Source organism: Battus philenor, unplaced genomic scaffold, assembly GCF_028537555.1.
Source record: "Battus philenor isolate CCGP_79_NKW_IND1 unplaced genomic scaffold, ilBatPhil1.0.hap1 SCAF_9, whole genome shotgun sequence".
In the NCBI taxonomy this organism is placed as follows: Eukaryota; Metazoa; Arthropoda; class Insecta; order Lepidoptera; family Papilionidae; genus Battus; species Battus philenor.
This window is the reverse complement of record NW_027181759.1, coordinates 8,411,804-8,439,760: the sequence shown is the minus strand read 5'-3', so window position 1 is coordinate 8,439,760 and position 27,957 is coordinate 8,411,804. Positions and strand designations below refer to the sequence as shown.

At 33.1% G+C, this 27,957-nt stretch overlaps 2 protein-coding genes across 3 annotated transcripts; both read right to left on the bottom strand.

Moving 5' to 3' along the window:
* Positions 1–57: 57 nt before the first annotated feature.
* LOC137932482 (sodium-dependent nutrient amino acid transporter 1-like) lies at positions 58–12,665 on the bottom strand. 2 transcript variants are annotated; one of them, XM_068776110.1, is made up of 14 exons: positions 12,580–12,665; positions 8,993–9,125; positions 8,316–8,583; positions 7,150–7,363; positions 6,795–6,838; positions 5,769–5,916; positions 5,609–5,687; positions 4,732–4,835; positions 4,129–4,315; positions 3,150–3,326; positions 2,921–3,020; positions 2,623–2,802; positions 1,003–1,097; positions 58–849 (listed from the first exon to the last, which is right to left on the bottom strand). In XM_068776110.1, exons 2-14 carry the CDS (start codon positions 9,041–9,043, stop codon positions 676–678), a joined length of 1,821 nt encoding a protein of 606 aa, XP_068632211.1. In that variant the 5' UTR covers positions 9,044–9,125; positions 12,580–12,665; the 3' UTR covers positions 58–675. The 2 variants fall into 2 exon arrangements, with proteins under 2 accessions (XP_068632211.1, XP_068632212.1); XM_068776111.1 differs by having other exon boundaries at positions 12,614–12,647.
* A 4,309-nt stretch (positions 12,666–16,974) lies between these two features.
* LOC137932292 (uncharacterized) lies at positions 16,975–27,894 on the bottom strand. Its single transcript, XM_068775898.1, has 13 exons — positions 27,657–27,894; positions 27,284–27,474; positions 26,233–26,910; positions 25,960–26,128; positions 25,706–25,869; positions 24,398–24,542; positions 23,140–23,291; positions 22,361–22,417; positions 21,449–21,533; positions 20,939–21,054; positions 20,559–20,684; positions 18,051–18,334; positions 16,975–17,161 (listed from the first exon to the last, which is right to left on the bottom strand). Exons 1-13 carry the CDS (start codon positions 27,892–27,894, stop codon positions 16,975–16,977), a joined length of 2,592 nt encoding a protein of 863 aa, XP_068631999.1.
* Between the last annotated feature and the right edge of the window lie 63 nt (positions 27,895–27,957).

The following is a 27,957-nucleotide window of genomic DNA, read 5'->3' as shown; positions in this document are numbered from 1 at the left end:
ATTTAAATAAAATAAAATTACTTAACTATATTTGTACATCTGTAATAGTAACAGCATTATAGATATCTCAAGTTCAATAAATAGAACATTTATTAAAAATATATTGTACATAACCTTATACACATTTGTGCTTGGAAAATTTTATAAATTCATAATTTAATGTTATACGTATAATGCAATTGATTAATACAATTTCGTTATTTGACGGTGAATTCAGAAGTGTGTTCTACACTGTTAATTTAAATTCTTCTATCTATGTACATTGGCAGAACAGTCAAGCATCGCATTAATAGGTTATATAACTTCTTTGGATATTTAATTTAGTATTTTATATAAATTAACATCTTAATGTATAATAATAATAAATAATAAATCTATTTTTATATAAGCTACATACAATCACAGACAATAATGATTGATATAATTACAATATCACAAACATTAAAAAAGAATTGACCCAGTTTAATAAAATTTAAGTTTAATAAGTGGTTCACTTCTGTTATTACCTATTATATTGAATTGTCGATAATTTTGAAAAAAAAATTTAAGTACACGAGAAAAAAGTTTTCATGTAACAGATTTTTCATTGATAATTTCGTGGCAATGTGTTAAATGTTGAAAGAAGTAAACATATTCCAAACTAATAGAAATTGTTTAAACCTAAAGAAGCGTAAACTATATTCGATTGTGATAACCATTAGTAAGACTTAGCCAAAGGCGAGTTAACCAGGAGATATTAAGTTTTTCGCGGTCTGCAATTGCATCTTGCTTGAAAAGCAACCATTCGTCGCGTGTTTTCAATGATCGTGGTCCCCAAGTTGACTTTGCAAGGAATGATTTTTTCAAATTCTGAAAAAAAAATCAGAAATTATTCTTTTATATGTAATACTCATATAGTATCACTTTTTAAAATTACAGTTACGTTAAAAGTATCTATTACTTAAATTAGTTATTACGTAAAACTATGTAAAAAAACTTTATTAAAAGACAACCAAAACTCACCTGTAAGAAGTTTCCACATCTGTTTTTATACAACGTGAAAACGATACTAATTGGAATAAATGCAATTCCAACAAACAACATGAGATAGCCAGCAACTGAAAAGTAAGTTTTTTATTTGCAATATTATTTGTAGTTTAATTTATATAAAACACACACAGTACACTAATCTGAGTGCCCTGCCTTATAGCTGCAAGGATATAAATATATTTAGTCTGGCCGTAAATACTGCTATAGTTAAAAAATTAATATTTTATTTAAATATTACTTTTGCATTTAAAATCTGTCATTTATTTATTTATTTCTTATCATTGTTCGTTGTATTTTCTTATTTTGGCTCCCATACATTGTAGATCATTTTGTGATATTAAAAAGTCGATAACGAGAACCAAACCGCTGTGAATTATTAAAATCCTCCATACGCTTCGTATTTCAAATATTAGTGTAGAGGGCTATTAATGAGTGAAATAAAACCTCTGTTTTTGACCAAAAAAATATCAAGGACTTGCAGCCTATAAGAGAATACAGCAGTTTAATCAAAACAACTACTTGAATGGTACGCAGAAGGAAGTTACAAAAAATTGTTTATGGATGAGTAACCATTGACAACTAAGTAATATTTTACCAATAAAATAACCGTTTTTATACTGAAAGCTCTAATGATGGCTCGCAATTAGTCAACTGAGTACATCTTGGGAATTTTCAGACTTTAGATGATTAGATGGTTTTATGGGGTGTTACCTATGAAGGAGTGACTAAGCCATATTTTTTAAAACAAATATATCAAGGTTCTTGAAAAAGTATTTAAACCCCTTAACAACACCAATTTCAATAACCAAGAATGGTCCTGTCGGCAAAATTCGGCGCCTTTCAAAAAGCTTGATTCACACAATCTTGGTTAGAAACTAACGTTCTGGACTTCAATAGATCTGAAGATTAGCCTTCATCAAGTCCTGATCTTAATCCACTGGATTGTCATTTATGGACAGTTTTAGAGACTAAGGTTTGCACTGAACGGCATGATACTTCGGAGTCACTTAAATAATCCATACGATTGGCAGTGAAGCGTTTTCCTATAGCAACGTTTAAAGGACTGCAGTGTCGCTAACGTACACCACTTCGAATAAGCTTTACATAATTTTTTATGGTTTTATACTAAAGTATTAAACTTACAATACTTTAATCGTAGTAAATGTTGTTTTTCTTTGTAACAATTTATATGACAAGACTAAGTACATTTATACTCTTGCAGCTATAATGAAGTGTGCACGTAGATAAGTAATAATTACTATAACAAAAGCGCCTTTAAAATGGAAATAGCTACATTGTTATAACGTTTCCCGCTGAGCATAAATTTGGCAACAACAAGGTAATATTATAGGTTATAGAGCTACCAAAACAGCTGCACCGCGCTCTAAGTCGCGGCGACACTGAGACAAGTATTGGCTAGTCCGTTTAGATCTGTTTCGCAATTCCGTCGTCAACGTTCACGGCGACTTTCATGCTATCTTTTCGTTAGTCCGACCTTGTCGCAATTTATTAAGGTTCGGTACAGTGATAGTACTATAGCACATTACAATATAAAAGAGATCTATTACTATAAATATAGTCATAAATATTTACCGTATCCCGCGGTCGGATAGTAGTAGTAACCACCGAATACGAGGGCCTCATAAGATGCAAGCGCGTAGATGAACACTACGGTCATGATAGCAGGAGTAATGATGCTCCAGCAAAATCTCCAATATACTGATGTCTTAATTCCCAACATGAACTCGATGTCGAGGCAGAAGTTTTCAGTTCCTAGAAATATCAAAAACGAAGTTTTGTTTTACCTGACGATTACATTATTAATTTACCTTTAATTTTGCTTGAGATATTTGTGTTATATTTTTAGTTATGGCAGTAATTAAATAGTTACCGTAAATCCAAAATACTCCGATAACTTCGACAATGGCGCAAAAAAGTACCAAAAAGGTTCCACCGTAATAATCAACTATTTCCAAGATGTATTGGCCACCCTAAAATTTTTAAATAGAAGACAATTAATAAATATGATGCTTTATATTTATAAATGGATATTTATTTGGTTAGTAAATCAAGTCGCCAATTGAATTATATATGATAAGCATGTAAAGGCCTTTACATACCGGTGTGACGTAAACAAGTCCGACGAGGAAACCAGCGGAACAGCAAATGGCAGACATAATAATCGTAGGAACTCTTGGAAATGAATCCAGTAACACAGTGTTTATTGTAGACAATAGAGCCACGGCAGAACCCACGCCCAAGACTGACATCATCAAGAAAAACAGCACCGAGAACAACTGAAAAGAAGTGAAAACATATAGATTAGCCATTTTATTACTATTGAGTCGTTAAAATAGTCCGTTTTTTTATTCTTTTAATATGCACTCATCGTTATGATCGTCATATCGGCAGATATTTCTCCGAAGATCCATTGCATTGTGACCCATACATGAAGACTTTAAGGTGACATATTAAGATGACGAAGGCTAATAGCGGTCTTCTGCCACGACAAGTTTACGGCTAGCATTGGACTCAAAAAGATTGCCATGGTGACCTGTCTTGCGCTGCTTCCCGCGATCTTGATTATATCGCTCGTCTACCTTGCAAAAGGCTTACCTATGCTGTGTTTTCCCGGAAACGGTCTTTACTGGAAAACCTTTCGGTCTCGACTGTCGTCGGTACGAGCAATGTGCTCCTTCGGAAGAGCACTTACTCTATGTTAGCGACTTCGGTTCTTTTACGGGTTTATAATACATTAAGAATATAGCGAGTTTCTGAATAGTAATTTGATATCAAGGAAGCAATACAACGGTCGTTGCTTCGAAATCGGGTTACGATTTGAGATTTGATAACATCCAAAGTTACTTTTTAAATGTTCTTATGATCTACTTATTATACCCATACATTAAAACCGACAGATTATCTAAACTCCTATTAAACAGCTTAGATCTTTCCTGTACATTACTCATTGTATTATGTGGTCTAGCGCTTAAATATTTAATTGGACAAACAGTTTGCTGACAACTAACGATATTTAAAAATAATATATTTTAAACTGGTAATACTATGTTTTGAGGATTTGAAATTTTTTTACGTTACCTGTGGCTGGAAGGTTTTGGCGATAGCATCAGGATACGAGATAAAGGCCAAACCCGTGCCACCTGAACCAATCACATCTGCTACTTCTTGATCTAGTACGTGCGACAGATTGCCAAGAATGCCAAAAATTGTAATGCCAGAGAGTAAACTGGTAAAGGTATCTAAGGTTGTCACGATCATGGCGTCTCTGAAATAGGAAAAACATTGTTGTTAGAATCGAGAGCAATATTTAAAAAAAATGTACATTTTGTGACAAAAATTATGCAAAAGTAAGTTTAATGAAAATTGTTACACATATTTTACTATTTTTATTTATTACTAATTAAACTTTATTTTAAATTAACTATTGATAAAGTAATAAAGAGAGAGTTAAAGGAAACAAATAATTATAAAATATTGACCTTTTAACGAATGTAACATTCTAGAACGTATGAATAATCAACAATGTATGTATTCGTTGATGCCGCTTTAAACCGATCCTATTGTAAATCTATGATGAGAAGAGCTATATCTAGCAGCGCACGTCCAACGGTTGAAATGATAATATGTATTAATTTTAAAATAATGATAGTGTAATTGGTAATAACAATAAAATTCCAGTACCTGTACACATTTTGTCTGAATCCGTTGTAAGAAGAAAACATAATGATCGCACCAGTACATACAGACAGGGAGAAAAACACTTGCGTGACCGCAGCGTACCACACCTATAAGCAAAAGTTAATTTTTTAATACTATTATCCAAACAGGATTATTTACAGTGACCACTAGTATACGTCATGAGGAGAATGCCAGAAAATTTTAACTTGACCGAATTTAGTCAAAAATCAGACTGCCTTGTGTTTTAAGTTTAAGGATGCCATCATCTTTAAACTTAAAGCTACGAGGATTCCAAACGCGACCGGGGCAGAAAAGAATCCACGACTAACTCAGACGGATTTTCTGTCATGGTTACTTTTACTATATCCTTAGTATACCTATTGAGTAATTCATTTTCAAGCTTTATTATCATTTGGAAAATTCTTTATACTGCTATAGAATTGTATTACAAGTTTTTGTACAAACTTCTTGAATTCATTGATTATTTATAGACAGTACAAGGGCAATGGAGACATTACATTGGTATTATGTATATTGGTCTAAGACGGAAGAGCTATCTTAAGGAGCGGTACAGCGATTTCAGTACCGCTATAGTATTACATTAACTAACTACATAACCATTGATTCACCAGCAATTTAATGGCGCCGGAGAGAGTTGAAAGTCAGCTCAATCTTTTACTATAATCGTCTGATATAATAGAATGGTTATGTTTATTTAATAATGTTATAATTAATGTAGATTGGTATACGTTGATGATTTAATATTTATTTAATAAATGGCGAAGCTTAATTAACTAGCAGGACTACTATAATTTATATTATTTATTTGTATGAAAATAATATTTCCGTTCAATAAAACTTGATTTAAATTATTACTTACATCAAGCATAATCAGCTTTTCCCATTGAGGTGTTATGAAGAACAAAATACCTTTACCTGCACCAGGCAGAATGGCAGTACTGAAAAGTTGTATAAGTATTGATATTATTTTATATACACACATAAAACTTTATTTATTTTACATAATTTTAATAACATACCTGATGAAAAGTATAATCATAACTACGTAAGGGAATATGGCAAGGAAATACGCAGCTTTGCCAGAACTCTTCACGCCCTGTGCCACGATAAGGAAAATGACGACCCAAGATGCAAGTAGACACAATGTCAAGTACCATACAGGTGCACCTGGAAAAAAATTGAATAAATAATTATTGGTCTCTATAAAGGTCAATGAAAAGATAACGTAAATATTACCAACACTGTTAATTGTAATTATAAATATTTAAAACAATTTGTTGCAATTTTTTTTTGCAAGACAATTATTTTTTAATTATATAATGAAACTTTGTTTTTTTTTTGTCAAGAAGAAATGTTGTTTGCCCGTTAGCATTGTAAGCAATCAGTCTGGGTAGCAGCTTTACCGAATGTTGATTGAAAGGGACATCTTCAACAAGACTAAGAAAAGGTTTATCATCATGCTGAGTTCCTCTTTATTTTTATAGGAGACTTTAACTTGGATCTTAAGAAAAGCGGATTGTGCATGGATGTGGTTGAGATGTGCTGGAAGCGATTTCCGTTGACTGTTCGTAGAACCAATGTGTCGATGTTGATGAAACTTGGAGTCCACTTGTCTTTCGACTATATGCATAAAGCGGAATTTTGAGTTTTTCAGTCACAAGGTTACAAAACGGTGGTAGCTTGGAAAAAATTTTGATCACCGGAAGTTGGTACAAGGTGACCATGAAGTTGCAGTTACGTGCGATGCTCCGATCATGTCCGAATCATGAGACACAAAGCTTTGCTACTGTGCCGCAACAATACACATCGAAAGATCGGGATAGATGGCGTAACATAGTGCGCTACAAACTTTCCATAAATAGTAACGATTCTCAATAGTGAGAGATATGGCACCTGGAGGAGGTGTCTAGATTGCTTTATAGTTGCTTTAGAGCCTTCACGAAAGCCTCGGGACAGACTATTTCATTTTAGATTCACTAGATAGAGACTTTTGTTTTAAGTGAAGAGTCGTAGTATTATAAAAATGTACATAAACTGATGCTTACCAAGACCTCCTTCGATTCCATCACTTTGCTGAAGGACTGTTTTTCTATAAAATATATATTAAATTATTGATTTTAATAGAATTACTTTCTAGTCTTATTAAGTTTTTAATTAACTGAAAATATTTTGTGAATTAAAAAGTTGTTATCAAGGATTAATTTTATCGTTTCCTTATGACACAAAAACAGTATAAACATTGAATTATACAAAAATATTCCGAGGTCGCATTACGCCACTTAACTAAGACCGAATTTTCAATTTTTTTTCCATTATAATTACGCTCAATTAGAGTGCGGAATATTACTTGTGTACAATTGGCTATAGATAAAGTTTGTAAAAATAAATAAAAAACCTTACACGAAATATAATTCGGCACTGCTTGTAGAGTTTTCGGTTAAGACCAGGTTATCTGTAAGATCTGATGGCACGCAGTTTTCCCATTCGGGTTGACAAACCGCCCACGGCAGAGTTGATTGAAAGCTCATAGATAGATAGTACAGGCAGAGAGCAATAATAGACACGTAGTAGGAGAGAATATATGCGCTCACAAGAGCTTGTGCGTACCCAGTACCTGAAATTTATTGTTAAATATTAATATCTAAAAGTTTTCGACATATAAAACATTTAAGACGTTGGAAGTCGGCCAGTCTGTCAGCCGGTCCTCTAGGAAATCTACGGGGGCAGTGAACAAGAAAATGACGATGAAATTTCATATTATGTATTACTACAAAGAAATTTTTTGAAAATGTTATTGACAGGTTTCTTAGGCTAAGTGCTTATTTAAAGAAAGCCCAGGGTGCATTTATTTAATATGTTTTGATACTAAAATTTACAAATTTTAATTCCATAAAAATTTACATACTTTGTGTTTGTTTTCTTGACTTTTTTCTACAAAATTGCCCTATTAACGTGTTGATATTGGTCAATTCTTCTAATCTATGTTAATTTGCGCTATAGATCATCAAAGTAATCGATAATAAAGATAAGATTGTATCCGAAACGTAAAGAATTAGTTTTATTACTATTCAATGATAACGATACCACTGTTTTTTTATCTTACAAGCTATTATTCGTTTCTGTTAAGGAAAGTTTTCATATAAAAATCATATCAGTTTTCCTACTTTTGTCACAAAAATTGTTCGTGATATTTTTTGGAACGAATTACATTGTTTTGTTGTAACCTAATTAGTAAAACAAAACCTAGTAAAACAAGACCTAGATGACTATGGTAAATTCGATGTAATTACCCAAAGTCATGGTCCGCTGTTTATAACAATTATAGATGTGAAAGCTTTATAGGGGTATATATATATATATATATTATAATACATAATTTTTTATACTTTATACTGCTAGAAATTATTGACTTGTTGCATTCCATAGTGTAAGCTTAAAACTTTTTACCGCCTAACGAGCTATGCATTTGTCCCTTTAAAGCGTTTCCAACTATAAGAAATAATCTGTATATTTAGCCATATTTATTAACAATAATGTTATATTGAGTAGATAAATAATGTTGTAACCTTTTAAAGCTGGTGATAACGCCCACACTTTAACTGAATTCCGTGAGCTGAATTGTCCCAATACACCCTCTAGGTAATACATAGGTTTGCCAATGAGGATAAGTACAATTATATAAGGTACAAGAAAGGCACCGCCGCCATTTTGATACGCGATGAAGGGGAAACGCCACACATTGCCCAATCCAACAGACGTGGCAATGCAAGACATTAGGAATTCCCACTGATTCCCCCACATCGCGCGTTCCGGCTCATCACCTTCTGCATCCTTCTGAAATAAAAGATATTCATTAAACAATTAAACCGTTTCTTTTTTATGTCAAATTTTTAATGGTTAATAAGTATGAAATCGACGAAATTGATCTTCCGCGCATATTATGTAAATATTTTCCTGTATAACAGCAATTTGACGCGCTAAACACTGCTCACGCCCAACGCCGTTATTTTTAGAAAATTTCATGTCACTTTAGAATGAAATTATTCAAGGTAGAGATTATTCAAAATCATCTAGTCAATCAGAAGAAAAAAATTCTAACCCAAGAAGCGTGTGCAAAAGTTTATTGGAAGAATTTTAGAAGTCTATAATTTAAAAAGAAAATAAAGCTTAAAAGATTTAAAACAATCGATGAAGTTATTTTTCTGTTGTTCCATGATCAATATAAAGAAAACGTTAATATTACCTTTCCGTCTTTTTCCCCGACTACTGATTTTTCTAAAACTTTTGATGACATATTTAGGGACTTCGAGCGACTTCGAGTGTTCTGTGAGTAAGACAGCTATTCTGCAATCCTTTATTCGCCTATATTCTTTATTCTGTAACAATAACGTTTATTACACCACATTACAAGTTCTTATAGACGAAGAATTATAAATTGAATTTTTTTGATTCAATAAAAACTAATAGCATGCTGCAACAAATGTAAAACACAGCATAATAATAAAATATACACGTAAAATAAGTACGTACTTCTTAATTCTTAAAAGAAGTGGAATTTATATAAATATTTATTGCGCGTCTATTTTGAATTTTAGGGCTGACGATAAAAAAATAATCCCTGAATGCTAAAGATTACCGTAGAGCGCAAATACAGATAGGAACTTTTATTTGTTGAATCTTATTTTGCTCTATTGGTGATATATGCTTAAGATTTTTACAGTAGTAGTAGTGACAAATTATTTCCGATAGGCTGATAACACTACATGTGAACTTGCAGAATCGTTTCACAAGGTTGAGTGGGAAAGCGAGATAAAAGAACTACCCATAAACAAAAGAAAGTCAAAAGTTGTTATAGTAATTTACTAGACTGGTTGCACATATGGGAGAACTAGCAGACATAGGGTTCATGAGCAAATTTCTACCTTGGCTCAATGATCGGCCATCAGGAAATAGTAAACGTTGGTATGTGCCAAATGTCGGGAGTTTGACAAGACGGTAACATCTTCACCCTATATAAAGTGGGCCTTACAACGCTGATATTCGCGGTATTCCCTAACAGTTCGCGATTATGGACAGTTCACGGAGCAGAATGGAAAAGGATTTAGGCTTTTAAATTGTATTGGAGCATAATGTTACGCATGCATCCCTTGGACTGACAGACACGCCAACAATTCCATATAAGACTGGCTGTTCTACTATATGTTACCAATGAGCATTACGTAGTATTGAAGATTTTTTTTTCAAAACTGACTTTAAATTGAAGTAATAAATTAATACATATTGCATTTGAAAACGCTAATTTGCGTATGTGTTAATTTTTGTCATATATTTGTTATGAAAAGCGAAACATTTTTATAAATTCATTTTCATTGAATAGCGAATGTCTTTTATTCGTATTATATGTCGTTAACATTATTTAATATTTTGCTTTCGTATCTTGTTTTAACACACAAATGTTTGTAAATATTTTAGTATATTTATTATTTCAGGCACAAAAATTTCCATCTAAGTTATATACATTTATTTTGTATTTAGTCCGTAAACATTCCATATTTACTAATACAATAACATTCTTAGATAATTAAGTAAAATACCTATAAAAATGAGATTAGTAGATATAAAACTATGATTATGGTCATTAGTTGACCAATTATCGTATTTAATCAGTAAAATACCTATACACACGAGATAAGAAATTACGCAGGGATCAATATCAATGTAAATCTACCTTGAATTCCATGTGAATATAATGTCTGATTAGGATAAAAAAATTGGAAAAACTTAAAAAAAAATTATTCCTGTGCTCTTTTGTCAAAACTTTAACAAGACGTGTCTCAATAGAAATTTAATGTATGTTTATTGATTGTAAAATTACTATTTGTTCTATAAATCGTCGTCGATGAACAATGTTGCTTATATTACGAAGAAATTAATTATATCGTCATCAGGCCTCTCCCGTAGATTACCAATATGACCAAAAAGCGGCCTGGATCTAGCTTTTTTGAAGGACCTTAACAAGGCTTCTCTTTCATCTTGTGGGTTGACGTCCCACGGCTAAAATTATGAAGTTTTCAAAAGTGTAATTTATCTTGACATACTCATTTAGATTTGCAAAAAAACAATTGCTGCGCAACACTTCAAAACTCGTGATCTGCGATCACAGGTGTCAGTCCTCTGCCAATGAGCTACCACTGATCAATATATACTATATTAGCATATAGTTGGCATGTGTAATTTAAATGACGAAAAATTAATACAACAATTAATTAGACAACCCTGCGGTCATTATCATCGAGGCTAATCTTCAAAAATATTCCACAAAAAAGTTGCTAAAGACAATGTAAAATCACATGTCAAATGTTTACAGTTGATACTACATTTTGTCTGAATTTAATGCTTTCGAATTTTTTCTTTCTATAAAGCTCGATCCTAAAAGAAATTGAAGGTGGGTATACCATAAAGTGTACTACTAAATGTATCTGTAACTGCACATGGTAAGTGTAAATAGGTGTAAACATTTCAAGGTTTAAATGTATATTTACTCATTTGTCAGGAAAAACGAATGATTATTGGATTGGGTGTACCAAACATTAGTTGACAGTAAATAAGCCATACATTCACCCCTTTTAAATGTTTTCTCAATCGTCTTATATTTTAAGCATTAGGATAGGTTAATTGAAACGAAATAAAAATTGAAACTAAATTGTAAAGGAAAAGAAATCGTAACGTATGGAAAAGGGAAATCCAATGTGCTGTTTAAAAATCTCAAATTTCTTTTGTCAGTTCTAACACGATCTCATACTTATTGTACCTATAACAAAAATAAGTAAATACTAGCAAAGATTACGTATGACCGTGGATGATAAAGATATCTTACCAATTATCATATCTTTTTTATGTACTCACTAATCATTTTGATTAATAATAATAAAGATAAAATCAAAATAAGGCGTAAAAAGTTAGAATTCTTGTAAAAGAATTTTTTATTTTCGTAGAACTACAGATTTGTTGTGCACATAGTGAAATAATAATTGTTATGAAGAAGGAGCAAAAGAAACATTATGAAATTATATATATTTTTTAATTTTCTTATTTAATTTTGAAATCGATAAACTTACACAAAAAAGAAAGTAAAGACAACATTTATGATTAAATAACTAATATTCGTTTACAATCTTTATTTTTTTATAATATGCTTTGTAATGTTTCCAAAATTATGAAATTTTACCTCAAAGTAAAAAATTGTCCAAAATTGCGGTCAAAGGGCGAATTGCTGAATGACATATTCGCTAAGATGTTCTTTGATTAAATTTACACAGTTTGTAATCAATGGCAATGTTTATATTCATTACATTTTTTCTATTTGGGTTGAATAGAGATCAGTACAGAATATAAGAATTAGTTACTCTAAGACTACTACTGTTCTGCGTTCAATTATAATCTTCTCATTTGATATAGAAAACTTAACTGGTATTTTGTAGCGAATAATTGGTAATATTTATTGTTTATTATAATATAATATATTTATATCCTTTGATACAGTAAAATTAAATAAAAAATAAAGCGACATCAAAATAAACAGATGTTGACTTAGCTGACATCGTTCTTTTTAAAAAAATACTATGGAAATTTTTCCGACATATTTGTAATGCTTTTATAATTGTGGCCAGGGTTTTTTTTGTAAACTGTTTTTCAGAAATAATACCAAACTTTTAGTATAAGTGTAAGAAATGGTCCAGAGATCTCTAAGTCTGTCCAGACAATTAGTCTTTAACAATTAATAATAATAGCTATACATTTATTAAATAATATATATCAATAAGCACTTACCATTGACACAGGGAATTAATTAACACATACTAACATAAATGCTACTGGAACTTGGACCTGCTTGACACAGCTCGCTCACGTGGTGGCGAGCGATTGACGCTTTTGCTCTTGTCTTCAATGATTATATACAAAATTATTTCGACGGAAATCGACACCTGCTCTGTAGATTACAGGATAAAGGATAAATGACATAGTAATTTGTTTTAAAGATATATATCGGCTCTTAACTGGTTTTGTCTACTGTTAAGTGATTCATTGTAAAATCATACGAATTAAGTCGTTTTTTTTATATAAACATAGTAATAGATTAGCAATTAGGTTTAATATACATTTCTAAAAATTATTGCGCAAGTTAGAAGCTGAGAAGTCTAAAGTTCATATTTCAATAAAAAAATAAATTACTGGCTATAAATAATGTATCAATAATTTATTTACATAGACTCAAATTAAATATAAAAAGAAATATTTTTATTCCTGGGTTTAATTGGGTAACCATCACAGTACGTAGTATTTTAAAAAGAAATAAATCCGTAAGAAATACTGTTATACTTCTGATATAGATTAGGAATTAAAATAAATTAGTGATGGTTTTTTTTACACAATTAATAATGCTTAATCTATACATTTTTGTTAAAGTTCACAACGTTGTTTGTTGCATTTAATGGCTCTCAAACGTAAACACAATGACGCCGCTCGAGTAAAAATTTACAGTAGCCTATTATTCGACAGTGGTTGAATGCAGTAATGTTGCATTTAAAGTTACTTTAAGGGAAATTTTAAAAATCACCGAACTGTCACACATCGCAACGAAGTAAGAGCGACCAAGCCAAGCGTCCGCCCATGCGATCTGAGAGCTCCCTGTCTTTTAATAAAGAAGTAAGGGCACAGACCATGATTCCTGAAATAGCCTTTGGGTTTTGCTGCAAAATATCATTAATTACTCCCAACTTTGTCGCAAGGGGTACATCAAAATCCATTTTGTTAATGATATATATTCAAAATTCCATTGTTTCTTAACGCTACTAAACTAGTTCAATATTAAAATTTTCTTAATTGTTACCAACTTACAGTTAAGTTAAATGGACACGACTATGATTTCATTTAATGATCAGTAGCGATGCGGGCATGCAAATTGCTTCCGTAATGAACAATTAAAAATCAATAAGAATTAAAAATTGTGGAATTCCATCAGTTTCACTGCGCCTTAAAGTCTGATGATGAATGCGGTCAACATTTTGAATTGAAATAATCAACTAACGACATTGTTGATTGCATTACATTAAAAACAAGTTTCTGTTTTTAGCACTTAATTGTTTTTTTTACTAATTATGAAATGTAAATCATTAAAACTTGTTTCAGCCAGTTTCTGTGCTCATTTTTGTTACAAAAAAAGGTTTATCTTTAAAAAAAATCTAAAACCTTTTGGAACAGTACCCGCGATTACGACTCGTACCTTTTCTCTAAGGGCAGATATTATTTTCTAGAAGTTATTTACAACCAGTGACAGCACAGCGATAGAGAACTGAAACTGGCGATCGTAATTATCAGGTTCGATTTTCGAGATGCAATTATATATAATTCACACTTCGTACATTCATCATATAAGATTGTCACTATTAACTAACAAGTTTCTAGAGGATAAGCAGCAGTGTCCTCTGCGTATAAAAATACCACACTGCGTTCACCAACCCTCCTCCGAAGATTATGGTACATATCTGCCATAGATATTTTTTTGGGAAAGGCCATTGCCTTGCAGTGGGCATCTATGGGCTGAAAAGATATCGAAGAAATTCCAGAAGTGGAAACATTACAAATATAGTACAATTCAAAATAAAAAAGGACTATAAATTTGGTTTAAAAAGGTTAACTGTTAGTATAATATATGTATTTTTTGGAAACTATTTCTAAGTTGAACCAAGTAAAATAGTTTAAATCCCATAAACCGTTCTCATCAAAGTCATCACTTTAATTAAGCAACGTTCGCTTTAAAGATTACAACTATGGTTCTGAAACCAGGGAAAGTTTCGGGAACTCTGGTCTAGGCTCCCTGATATGAATCAGGGAGCCTAGACCAGAGTTCCCGAAACTTTTTTGTGTCGTAGACCCCTTGCCATGTTTTTCCGTGTTGGGTAGACCCCCTACTTACCTGATATTGATTTCCTGTAAATTTTTAACTGTAGTGAAGTTTAGTGTTAAAAACTTAAAGTACAAACACATGTTAATTTATACATTTATTAATTGATTAGAGTTATTTAATAAAAAAATTATGTACTTACTTTTCTCCAGTACTTAAACAAAATAACACTGACTCACTATCATTTGTGTGATATACTATCTGTTTATATTTTTTAAAATATTTTCTTAGCACTTTCCTTTTCAAGATTCAGGAAACGAATAAACGTATTTGTCCCACATTCGTATTTATAGAGTGACGAGTTGAACAAGTCAGTGCAAGGTAGCGAAGCTCTGAGACTGCGACTCTCATGTTTTTACTAGTTCAAAATGCATTGCGACCACAAAGCGAATACCAACATCCTACAACTTACACAATTTTATAATCATATATAATAAATTTTTTACTTCATAGGTACTTTTATAAATAATGTAAATGTTTTGATATAACCCCATTTTCTTTTCATGGACCCCCAAATTTTTTTTCGCTGACGTAGACCCCTTGCAGGTTGTCATAGACCCCTAGAAGACGATATAGACCACTTTGGGAATCACTGGTCTAGACGTAGTGGGTGTTAGATTTTTTATCGGAAATTTACAGTACTTATAATTTATAAGTAATCATGTTCATGATGGTAATGCTTTAAACTTTTTCTTCTTCAGTCGTACACTCTTATCATGTTCCGGTCGGATCTGGTGTTCTCCACTGCTGAAGTGAAATACACTGAATTAAACTTAATTATACTAAACTATAGTAATTACTACATTAGACGTAAAAAAACAAGTAGTTTGTAGTAGGAGTTTGAATATATAAATAAGACCAGAAGAAGATTCGACTACATTTTCTGAAAAACGAAAAAACAGAATAATAATTTGTAATTAAGTATACATTATAATATTTTATTTAAAAGATTATATAATAAGTACATTGGGGAGACAGTTCCTTCATGTATTATATGAAAATTTGAAAAGAAAAGATATCTAAAACGAATGGTGTTTAGCTATATTTTGTATGATTTCTTTTTTGTTTTTAATAGGTAGTGATATCATGCCCTTGAACATATTTTGGGACTTCTAATAAAAAATCGTGACTAGTAGTATTAACAGTCCTCTCTTAATGTTAACCTTGTACTGCCTTAATAATTCTGACAAGACTTCAGATTATAACTTATTAATCATCTTTTACTATTTTTATGGCTAAAAATTAAATAGTTAATTTGGTTTATACATACATAATCTGAGAAAATAATGTATTGTACTTAACAATGACTCAGATTCCAATTTAACTGTGTTAAGGTCGAGAATCTTCTGCATAATTCCGTACGTAAAAATTTCAACATGTCACATACGAACTTTAGCTTTTAAGGTTCTTTTTTATTTAAACACATCAGTAGACACAACGTATCAAAAATATTTTTAAAAAGTCCAGCAACTTCTTAACTGTTATTTCTTTCCAGTTTACTACAATATAGGACAAGCACAAACAATCGCGATGTGATGATCTTTTTTTTTACATTTACTTATCAACAGCGAGAGAGGCATGACAAAATTTGCTACAAAATAATGTTCAAAAAAGAATGTAGTACTCTTGTCGTAAGACTTACGAGTGCTGAAAAGTTTTTAAGATAATTTTTTCATAACTCATAACATACTTAAATTATGATTTACAAGGACATTGGTTAAATATTCATTACAGATATTGTTGTCCTGAATGAAGATTCTAAAAAAGGATATTTTGAAACGATTATCCTCAAACGATGTTACATTAAGACGAGGAAAAAGTTTTAAAATACTTTATAAATAAAAAATTTGCTTAAAATTTCTTTGGCACAACGAAGTTCTCGGAGGAGGTTTAGTCTTGCCCCAGGATTTGCCTCTCGTACCCCTAACTGATTTATGGGTGCTGATATTTAGGGACTTTTATTTTCTTTTCATTAATTTTTGTGCTCTTCTTCCATGCATCTCAAGATCTTGCATAGAATGAAAGATTTTGAGATGCATGGAATACCTTGCGTTCTACATTTCATGTGTTTCCCTTCCATTTCGTTTTCCCTCTTTTCCAATACTTTTCATCCATCACCTCGTTCCTTAGTTTTTACAATTTTGATTTATATTTTATTTTACTTTATTTAATTTAGCCTTTCTGCCGGACCGGCCGTCACGCTCGCGTACGTGTCTCGAAGTGTCCCTTTTTTTTGCAGCCATGAATACTCCTTGGGGCCCTCAAATTCTTTGGTTTTGACCTCGAGGAGCCTCGCATGGCTGTCCAATTTTCTTTGGAGTTAGCTTTGCTCCATGTTTTGCTTTGTCGGCGGGGGGTTTGCGGGTAGAAACCTCTCTTCTCCTTCCACCCCGCTCACCGCACTCGCCTTTTCGGTAACCGGATCCTTTAATGGGTCGCAGGTTCCACCTTTACTCGTAGAGCCTATTAATTGCACTCAACACCTGCTCCTTTATTTCGGTCTTGACATTGCGCGAGCTGCTCAAGTGTAATTTTGCTTTGCTCAAGCACCCTCGCATCTCTCTTATACGGTCCACGGAAGCAGGTTTGTCCCTTTTAGGGGATTGCCTGGCCCTCGCGGACACAGATGACGGCTCTACGGTCTTCAGCACTTCAGCTTTGCGGCTGGTACAACGTTTCGGGGAGAGGGCCCTGGGCTATTTACCTTGTCCCTCCCACTGCCCCCCGCTCCCCCACACTCTTCCTGACGCTCCGTATAGGCGAGGTGCTCACCCTACTCGCTGCTCTGGTTCCTGTCTGGCTCACCTCGCCCGCGTCGGCGGTCTTTGTGGGGGTACGCATAATTTTTGTTTTAATTTTTTGTTGAGAGTACACGTCAAATTTTAATGTAGATTTAAAAACCTAACTTCAACTATTATAAAATGTATTTTTGTCTTAACCTAGTGCAAGAGTGCCATTAATTTAGCAAATTACTAATTACTTAAGTTTATGGCAAAAGGGCCTCTAAAATTTATACATGTCAAACTTTAACAACGTCTTAAATCTAATTATATCTATCCTTACAAACTATGAGATGGGTCAAAAGAACCGCTATCTCACAGGCAACCGCTGAGTATTTTAAATTTTTGTTTTCTCTATCAAAAAGTTTTTTCACGTAATTTCGGTCATGATTTGATCTTTGTGGTCGGTAGAGATTTTTACGTTTTTATAATGTCAGCCCTTCTAGAAGCACTGAAAAATGCTATTTTGCTAGTTTGAGCAAGATCCGATATGTATTTATCAGTCTACCCACCACTCAAAACACGCAATTTTTAATAGTGAATATCTCCGCGGTTACCTGTTTATTTTGGAATCTGTTTGCGAAATTTTGTTCCCAGCTGCACTCCCTCTCGAACCCAGCCTGGCTTGACCGTGGGTGTCCCAGATCGATGACCTCGTGGGTGGGCAAGTGAAGATTTTCGGCTCCCACTCCTTGGTTTTAAACCTGGGAGGAGCCGAATATAGCCCTGGGTCTTCTGGGTTGTCTAGTCGAGCCGGAACTTTTGATGATACGGGAGAGTGCACTTTCGCACTACTTGGGGGTTTTTTATGATTTATAGGTAAATTCTTATTGGAATCCAACTGGAATGAAAAATTAGAATATTTTAGTTACCCTAACAAATCCGCAGTCTTCGACGTAAAAAATTGGAGTTTTTTTTATCGTTCCGTAGATATCGCGAGCGCTCACAAGATAGCAAGCAGTTCACGTTTGTTCACGTGGAATTTGTCTTTGAAATGGTTTTACACTGTTCCACACTTATTTCACAAAAAAGTTTATAAAAAAATCGGAATTCACACCGATTTTTGTGATTTTTTAAACGCTGTTCTGCAGGTTAGATGGCGGATTTTTCGGTATAAAAAGCAAAAATCTTCGACTACTTTTTCCCACTCAAAATGAATTTAGCACGTAAAAATTTGCTGTCTTAGGTCGCAGCTAGGTGCGTTCGGCTCATAAGCTTGCGCAAGGCTGGCACAGTACTTAGGGGAACCTGGTTGTTCCGTAGGTATTACAGGGGCCATTTCAAAGGTACAGAGTATAACCATCGAAAATTTTTTAATGGGGTTAATCCCTCATAACTTCGTCCTTTCCTCAAACGGCAGGCTATGAGTCTCCAGATTCCTCCCCCCCTTCCCTCTAAATTAAAAAAAGTCTGCACGCGACTTCACGTCCAGTGCGAAAACAGAACAGTGACCCTATGGCTACTAAATCCTATCGCAACTGGGCTTGTATAAAATAATGAACTAGTTGAAGCTAAAAGAAACCTGAACAGGCATACGGATGGCTCGGCCGCTGAGTGAGCTGGATAAGCCCACTTCAGAGACGAGTAGGTGGGTTGCTGCACAAAGGTGTGTCTACTTCTAATTACATAGCAGAGACAACATCAAGGAAGTACCGCTTTACTTATCCTCCGCGTCTAAGTTGCACTACGGATATGGTAGTATTGCAGTTGCGAGAGATAATGATCCTATGCGGCCGAATTATGTTTGGCAGCAGAATCAAAGACTAGAAGTGCTTCAGAGTACTTTTGCTCTTGTTCCCTTTGGCCTCTGATGCTACATCATTTCTCATATCTCGTCAAAAGGATTCTTCTATACAGTGGCGTACCTAGGGGGGGGCGGTGGGTGCGGTCCGCACCGGGCGGCACTTACCTAGGGGCGGCATTTTTTATATTTACTTATAGTTGTAAAAAGCAACTTTTTCATTTTAAATTTATTTTCTTTCTTGAATAATAAATTATTATTATAAGTTTAATATCTAATAAGTCTAATATTTTATATTATACTCAAAAACCTATTACTATTTGATTGACATATAATAGTAAGGGCGGCAAACTGGAGATCGCCCCGGGCGGCAAAAGTTCTAGGTACACCACTGCTTCTATATTACTAATAACAATAAAAAATAGTAATAGTATAATTTGTATTTACAAAGATAATAGCAATATGCCTATGTAAAAATTACAATTACAATAAAAAAGAAGTGGTGTGCCTGTTACCCGGTTTTGATAATAAAATCAATTGTAATATGTTACACAATTTATATATTTTTTTCCTTGCTAAGTGTAAAAATTAAATTAAAAAATTGATATCAAAGCGATCAATTTAATGTATAATATGCACGTATTTTGCGAAGGCCATTCATAGTATTGCGGATTTTTACATATTAGAAAGGTAGAATTTGTCCAGCTAGCCCACCTAGCGTACTTTTGAGTTGAACTATTTCACCCAGCTTAAAGAATTAAACACACGTGTGAAAATAGCATTAAGTGACTTTCCGTAAAAAAACTTTTCCTGTAAAACATTAATTTGGGCTTATAGATATATTTCTAAATACACACGAATTTAAACACAGGCATGTTTTTAAATAATATTTTTAATAATATTAAAACCGCTTCCGTTACAAACGAAAAGCCACTTGAAATTGATCGGTGTCAATTTAAATCCCATATGTCATAAGTTATGTCATAATCCATCTGATATGATAACATTAAAATATTAATCGTAAATTAATTATAATAAACACACAATCTTTAATTTGATAAAAGTTGAAAGAAAGCTTTTATTATACACTCTATATTCATGCTTTATTAATGTAATAAAAGTACTTAAGTGCTGTTAACCACTTATTTATATATATTTCAGTACAAACAATAGGGTCATTCCAAAGCATATCGCCGAAGGCAAATCCTATCATTGCATTATAACTCTCGTGATGTTGAAATCACTTGAATACGAACTATTAAATTCTTAACAATATGGTTATAACGGTAAATATATTTAACACTGAACTAAAAAGGACGTTGACAAACGTAGTTGAAGGTGCTTGAGATCCCTTAGATCTGGATAGTGTTATTACAGGCGGTCCTAGCACGGGTTCCATGCTATGGAGAAGTAACGTGTCGAGCGCTGCATATGCTTCATGCACGACGCGCTGAAAAATTAATACCTTACTTTAGTTTGGTATAGATGTAAAAGCTGAAGAAAAAAAGACGTAGTTCAATTGCTATTAATTAATACATAGTACACATATATATGCGTTGTGGTACACATCTAGACGACTTTAAGCAACAAGAACTTATTTACAAAAGTATCTAGAAGAAAAAAAAACGCTCCGATTCAAATCATTCCATAAAATTTATCTACGTTGTTGCATAATGTAGAGAAATTTGTTGGAATCAAACTCACTTCAGTCACATATTTGGAGTTATAGGAATCTCTTGGTCTAAACATCATAACGGTGTACGTATTGTCGATTCCTAAGTGACCATCCACCCAGTCTTCAATGCCGCCCGCATACAGGGCTGAAAATAATAAAAATTCACTATTATTTTAGCCGTAAAACGACCTCTGCTAGATGATGATGATGCTATGGCTTTACCATAGATTCCAATAGAAACGAAATAAAAAAATTAAAAACACAATTGTTTTTAAGTGAATCAAGATTTGTAAGATAGATATTCAACTAATCGAACAATTATTACACACGTCGGTAGACCTGGACTCCGATCAAAAAATGATGACTGTACATCTCATATGAGAGCGTGATATATATATATAAAATATATTTAGGCTAGTAATACTTTGAATGATTAGACTATTTGCCTCGATTATAGACTTGTCTTAAAGTTGAATTGACTAACGAAAGTGTAGACAACTGATGATTTATGAGAAAATAAAATTTGTTAAAACATTTACGTAAAAACTGTGAAGTCTGTCCAGCAACGTAAGGGCGACCGCTGATGCCGTAAGCAGCTGAAGCGGCTCGAGATGCGCGCTGTCTCTGTTAATATTCGACAACAAATCTACTACAATCATTATACAGGTTGAATGTATAGCTCATTGGTCAACAAAAAGGTTTTAATACTTTTACACTTATTTTCTATCACCCTGGATAAAGTGATTACTGATCTGTGCTACATTTACTTTTTCTATTGGAATACGACACACCAATTTTTTCTGACAGTGCAAAATCTGTAGGAACTGATAGTAAACAGTAGTTAATTTTAATATATAGATATCCTAAATTTGAAAACGATTTTTCTTACTCTATTCTCATTAAGTTATTTAATATCTCTGAAACCATTGATTTTTGGATAGAGTGTAGCATACATGTATTGATAGCAAGTGAACTATAGATTCACCCCTTCAAAACATTTACACCTATATTCAATCACCCTGTATTTGTCATCAATAATTTCCATTTCCGTAGATTATTGATCCCGTGGAACGAAGCGGCCACTTCTTCAGCAGTCATTCTGACCATAGCTGTTAGGCAATATTGAAAGTAAGGAAGAAATACGCGTACAGGTGGGGTTTCCACTGCCTTCCCGAAAAACGAATACGTTATATTTATCAAATTACTTTTTTTATCGATAAATTAACAAAAAACATACACAACTGTTACAAAAAGGGTACAAGATGTAATAAAAAAAGTTATTGGCACTAAGTATTTTTAGCACCTGTAACAGTCGAGGGTGAATTTATCAACAAGTTGTAAAACTTGAACTGATTCATAGATTCATGAACAATATTACTTCTTCTTCTATGTTATTGTTTCAATTTTTGGATTTAGTATCTTTTTTATAATATCAATGACATTATACTTACATAGATGTGATCAAATGCGCGAGCTTTTTTTGTATGTGAATAAGGATACATTATTCCCTGAAAAAAAAATCAGTAAATAAAGAGATGTTTGAATATCAACCAAAATAATAGTTTTATTTTTGAATTTCTAAAATTGAATTTTAATTTGAAGATCGAATTATATAAGAAAGAAAGACCTAGATAACAACAACAATACACGTTTTCCGATGATCTCCTGAAAGTGTTTGTTTTATCTGGCTTACACTCAATTAATGCCCAAGTGGCATTACCAAGTCGCGCTGGTTCGAGGTGGCAGAGCGCAAAGAGCGCTTAGTCAAAACCTCTACTCGGTTCATACAACAATTTCACCGGATTAGAGGAGTGTTTGAGTTAGTAACAAAGAAAACATTTTCAGCAGAAATAATTATTCCTAATTCGATGTAGTTTAACGTTAAAAATCTCTAAGTCGTCAAAATAGGGTATAAATATATAGGATGTGTCACATACGCTACATTGTCGAGTAGTAAACATAATTGGTTTGTGGTATTGTAAGCTTCAAAATTCGACGATTTCTATAACGACCCACAGCCAGAGATAAGGATGTGACCGTAGCATACATACGGCGAATACTGCTTAAGATTCAGTGAATTTAGAGAAATCTATAATTAGCTTGATTATATATTACTTTTATTTTAATGCTTTAATTATGTATTACTGTTTTTTAACTAATTTAAAAAACAAAAAGGGTTAATCTTAGAATTTTTCTTAAAATAAAATTCTTAAAATAAAGGGTTTCGCACAAGTACGTCGCCTTCCTTGAAAGCAACAAAGGTATGAAGTGGAGCGCGTTTGGCGTGCAGGTAGCGGGTGAGGGCCAGCGTTTCGACTTCACACAGCTGCCGCGAACCCGCGTAAAGCTCCCCACACGGATGCTCCGCGCGTAGTTCCTCCGCTGACAAAAAACACATATTATGATTTTCATCGTTTTATCCTTCGGACATCCAATGCTAGATAAAGGCCTCCTCTATGATATATATCTAATAGCGTTCGGTAATGTGGAGAGTAAAAGGGCTAGTCGACGATCACCTATGGACTGACAAAGTAAAAAAGTAAAAAAAAGTACACAACACCGTCATATAAAGTTTCCGTAAACAAAAGAGCCTGGGAAACTGCAGTTATTAAGTTTTATTTTATTAAATACCCAATTTAATCAATAATGTTTGAAGAATTAAAAAAAATCATCGATGTGAAAGGAATAAGTCATATTAAAATATTAATGTGTATAAACAATAATATATACAAATAGTAAACATATTTTCTAAAATTCAATCTAATAAAATTAAGACTAATAAAATTACAATGACACGAATGCTGTTTTATAGATTTACGGAGTTGGAGATATCGTAGCGTTAAACTAGTTTAGCTTCTACATCTATATGTAATAAGTGAGTTCAATCATCATCATTATTTTTCAGCCGCAGGATGTCCGCAGTTAGGCATAAGCTTTTTCGCAGAGTGAACGTCCTACGCTTCGCTTGCCATTCAATGACATATTAAAATTGCGTAGTAGAAGTCTGGAAAAAAATATTTTTTACTTCACCGTAATAAGCCAACGGTTTTTAAGCTTCTTAGTCAGACATTTCATACAGCGAGTGCACGCTAGGTCAACTATTCTGTGCACAATAATAATAAACCAAATTCCACAATTAAATTGTTGTTTTTGTATTATTCTTATTAATTGCTAAGTTATCAATTAAAAAGTTATAAGACATAACAATTGTTATTAATCGTTTCCAAGTTCAGCTACGTCTACAACATGCGAAGAACAGACTTAGTAAAAAGAGAATCCGCCTTCCACAGTAACACCTTTTGTTTAATAATTTTCGCTTTAAACATATATAACCCATTTCGTTCATGTCAACAACCGATACGACAGGTGTTTAATGACAGGCTATTATTTTATAGATAACGTAAATAATATAAGCTATTAACAATAACTAGTCACAGTCAAAACATAATAATATTGGCAAAAAAAAAACGATAAAAAGCGTTTCATACTTGGGATCCATTGATATTCAAAATTTCGGTCGAGATTGACTCCATAGCACGGTTTAATTGAACATCTTAATCCTAAAATAGCACAAGGATCGCGGCCCAATGAAGTCTCCCACGTTTGCCGCAAATTCTTTGTCCATTCTCGTCGCTAAAAACAGATTGTCGAAACCATTACGCTTACAGTACTACTTCTACTTTTTCATCATCATCAGCTCGGCCATAGGAAATCCACAGCAGGACATAGGTTTCTTCTATAGTTTTCCAAAAGAACTGGTTGGAAGCGAATTGCGTCCAGCATCTTTCGACGGCCTTTGCATGAATCTTACACTTAAGTACCGTCCATGGTTTCCATTTCAGTTCCTTGAGGCCTCTGCGGCCATCTGTACTGTCGTGCTACGTGGCCTGCTCTCTGCCACTTCTGCTTGCCCGTTTGAAGGGTTTTGTTCTTTAACGAGATCTTTTTTAGAGAAGGGTTTTGTTGGTGATTTTCGTTCGTCATCGATCACGTTGAGAAAACTCGCGCATAGCCCATTCCATGACCCGATGAGCAATTGTGAGTTTGCGAATGAGGCTCAGAGTGAGATACACGACACAAATGTTCGTCGTCTTTCGTTCAAAGAAATAGAGGTATATTGTACAAGAATATATTCCGTAATTTCCCTTCTACTATTTAGACAGTCATAAATTTCTAAGTATGTGAAATGTTTTAAAATAAATATTGTATGTACAGTGAGTCGATACCTCAACATTTAAATGAAACGTATGACAGCAAAGTAGAGGCAGATATTTATAATACAGTGTCTTATTAAACAAAATCTCGATGAATTTTACAGAAGTGCAGAATTTGGTAAGAACAATGACAATTTCAGGAATTATCGATCTTGCCAAATTAGCCTTTATAATGATCGCATAACAAGTTTTATGCCATTAAATCACTTTTAAGAAATTAAACGATGTATTTTCTTACACGGGAAAACTTTGGTATACTTTGATTTGCCCGATTTTCCTCTTTTTTTGAAAAGATGAAATAATTTTACAACAAAAGTATACAAATTCTAACCTAAAATATCGTTACTAGGAAATGTTTTTTTTTCTATCATATAAAATATACATAAAAACAACACCTAAGAATTAGACATTCCAACTCGATACAACATTGTTTTTTGGTTATCGTCGTAAAATTTATGGTCATACTTAGAGTAGATAAGGTTCGTTTAATATTAATTCCGCAAAATTTTAGTTGTCCGTATCTAATTTGTAAGTCATCAAATAAGGTTTAATGGAAACATTAAATTATGTTCAATTACATACGTGTGGGAAGGTTATAGAATAATCGTAGCCATCAGGATTAAAAACTGGTATTATCCAGAAGCGATATTTTGATAGCAGATCTGTATGCACTTCAGTCCGCTCTATTAATTGATATAAAAGGTACAATGCCGCCGAAACCGCGTGGTGATCTCTTCCCTGTATACCTGTAAATTTTAGTTAAAATGAAAAGGGTAAAAATAAATATTAAGTAACATTCAAAAAATATTTCACTATCACCTATGTATATATATTACCTGCAACAACCATAACAGTGCTTTTAGCAGAAACTATCTGACCGCTGCTAGGATCATCAACAATCATCATATAAATAGGATTTTCCATCAAAGTGTAGTTGCCAGAGGTTATATCAGTCCATTTTGCTATTGGACTATGCTCAGCCCAATGTCTTAACTGCTCAACAATCTGAAATAATAATAAGTTCTAAAACATTTGCTATAAATTCACTACAATTTACTATAGTACATGATAAATAAACAATTAGCAATTAATGGAAATGTTTGGCTTACCTCAGGCAATGTCCGGGGCGATTTAAAATTTAGCATCCGTAAACGTAATAAACTGCAATTGTGTTTGACTGTTGGCACTGTTTGAGTTTGTTTTACAACAGTGTATTCATAGTTAGTTTTGTTAGGTGTCCTTAAGGTAGTTTTTTCATAATCTGATGGCAATTCAATACCTTTTTCTGTATCTTCTGCAACATCTTCAGTATCATTTTGATATTTCGCAGTCGTGGAAAGATCTTCGTAACGTTCTTCTATAATTTCTTGGGTTTGGTTTTCAGAGTCATCTTTATAATTAGCATGTTCAGTAACAGTAGTATCATTGTCCTCTTCGTTATAAAACATCATACCATAGGGTGAGTCAAAGTATTTTTCATCATCTAACTTTTTATTTTCATCTACAACTTTTTGTGTTACAGTTGTTGTATATTCCAAAAACTTTGGCGTACTCACAACCGTATTATCGCGAACTTTAAACATGTTGTAAATTTCTTTAGTTCTATCAGGTACCATGGTTGGTAAAAACGTACTGCGACTTACATAAATTTGGTTTGATTTGAAGTCTTCTTCTTCAAACGCATGAAAATTAGCAAATTCATTTTCAAGCAGTGTTGTTCGTGAAGGTGCAATTATATTCGGCATGGGTGGAGTTCGGGATGGTTTCAATCGGGTAGCCTGAATAGTCTAGTAATTATAACAGAACTAATTAATTTGCTAATCAAAATGCAAATTTTTGATAATATAGTGCTTTTGTTTTAAACTTTAAAATATTAAAACATATTTAAAAACTATAATTCAATTTATACATGCAATAATAATAATAATTGAGAATTATATGTTAACTGATATAATGACTAAAATATAGATTTCATCGAGGTTATCATTTTTAAATGTGATACAGTGAATTTTCTCTTACAAACATAATAAAGCGTCGCACACATACTGTTATTAAATATATTAAGATATGACCACTTAATACTTTAAAAATCTAAGTGAACCATAAAATCTTATAAGTATAATCAGGCAAAATATTAAAGATGTAATTTACGAAACGTACGCGTCGATCTATGGTTGGTGGCGTGAGATGGGTAGCGGTTGTCCGTTGTGTGAACACCACTGGTGTTATGGGCGCGTACTGCCGCGCAATTAAATTCGGAGTCCGTGCAACGAATTGTGGACTGGCTGGAGGACTCTCATCACGTTCAGGTGCAAGACCGAATTTGTATTGAGGGTACGGTGAAATTATCACTGATAACAGAAATAATAAGATATATATTATTATGTGACATAAGTGTTTAAATCTTAAGTCTCAACGTACCTTTAGCAGGAAACGTGGAAATTTTACTACCGCTCGCCAACGCAGCCTGTATAATGAAAAATTATTTATGATCAAGAGATAGGTAGGGAAAATGGTTTTCTTTTATATTTACTCAATATTGCTACCGTCAATGCTGTTGTAGGTGAAGGCACGACCACTCCGCCAATAATAATTTTCTCCTTGTTCCTCGCAGTATCAAAAATGTTTACCGCAACAATTTCTTTTGTTGTTGTAGTTGGTAGGTCGTCATCAAGAACCTTTACTATAAATTCTTGGGTTGTTAGTTGGTTTGGTAGCCAACGTGTATATTCCGTGTATGCCCGTTTGTGACGAAGTACTGAAATAATCATTTAAATCTAACAATAAGTTTTAAAGTCACATATAAATAAGTTTTATTTACACTATCCTCACAT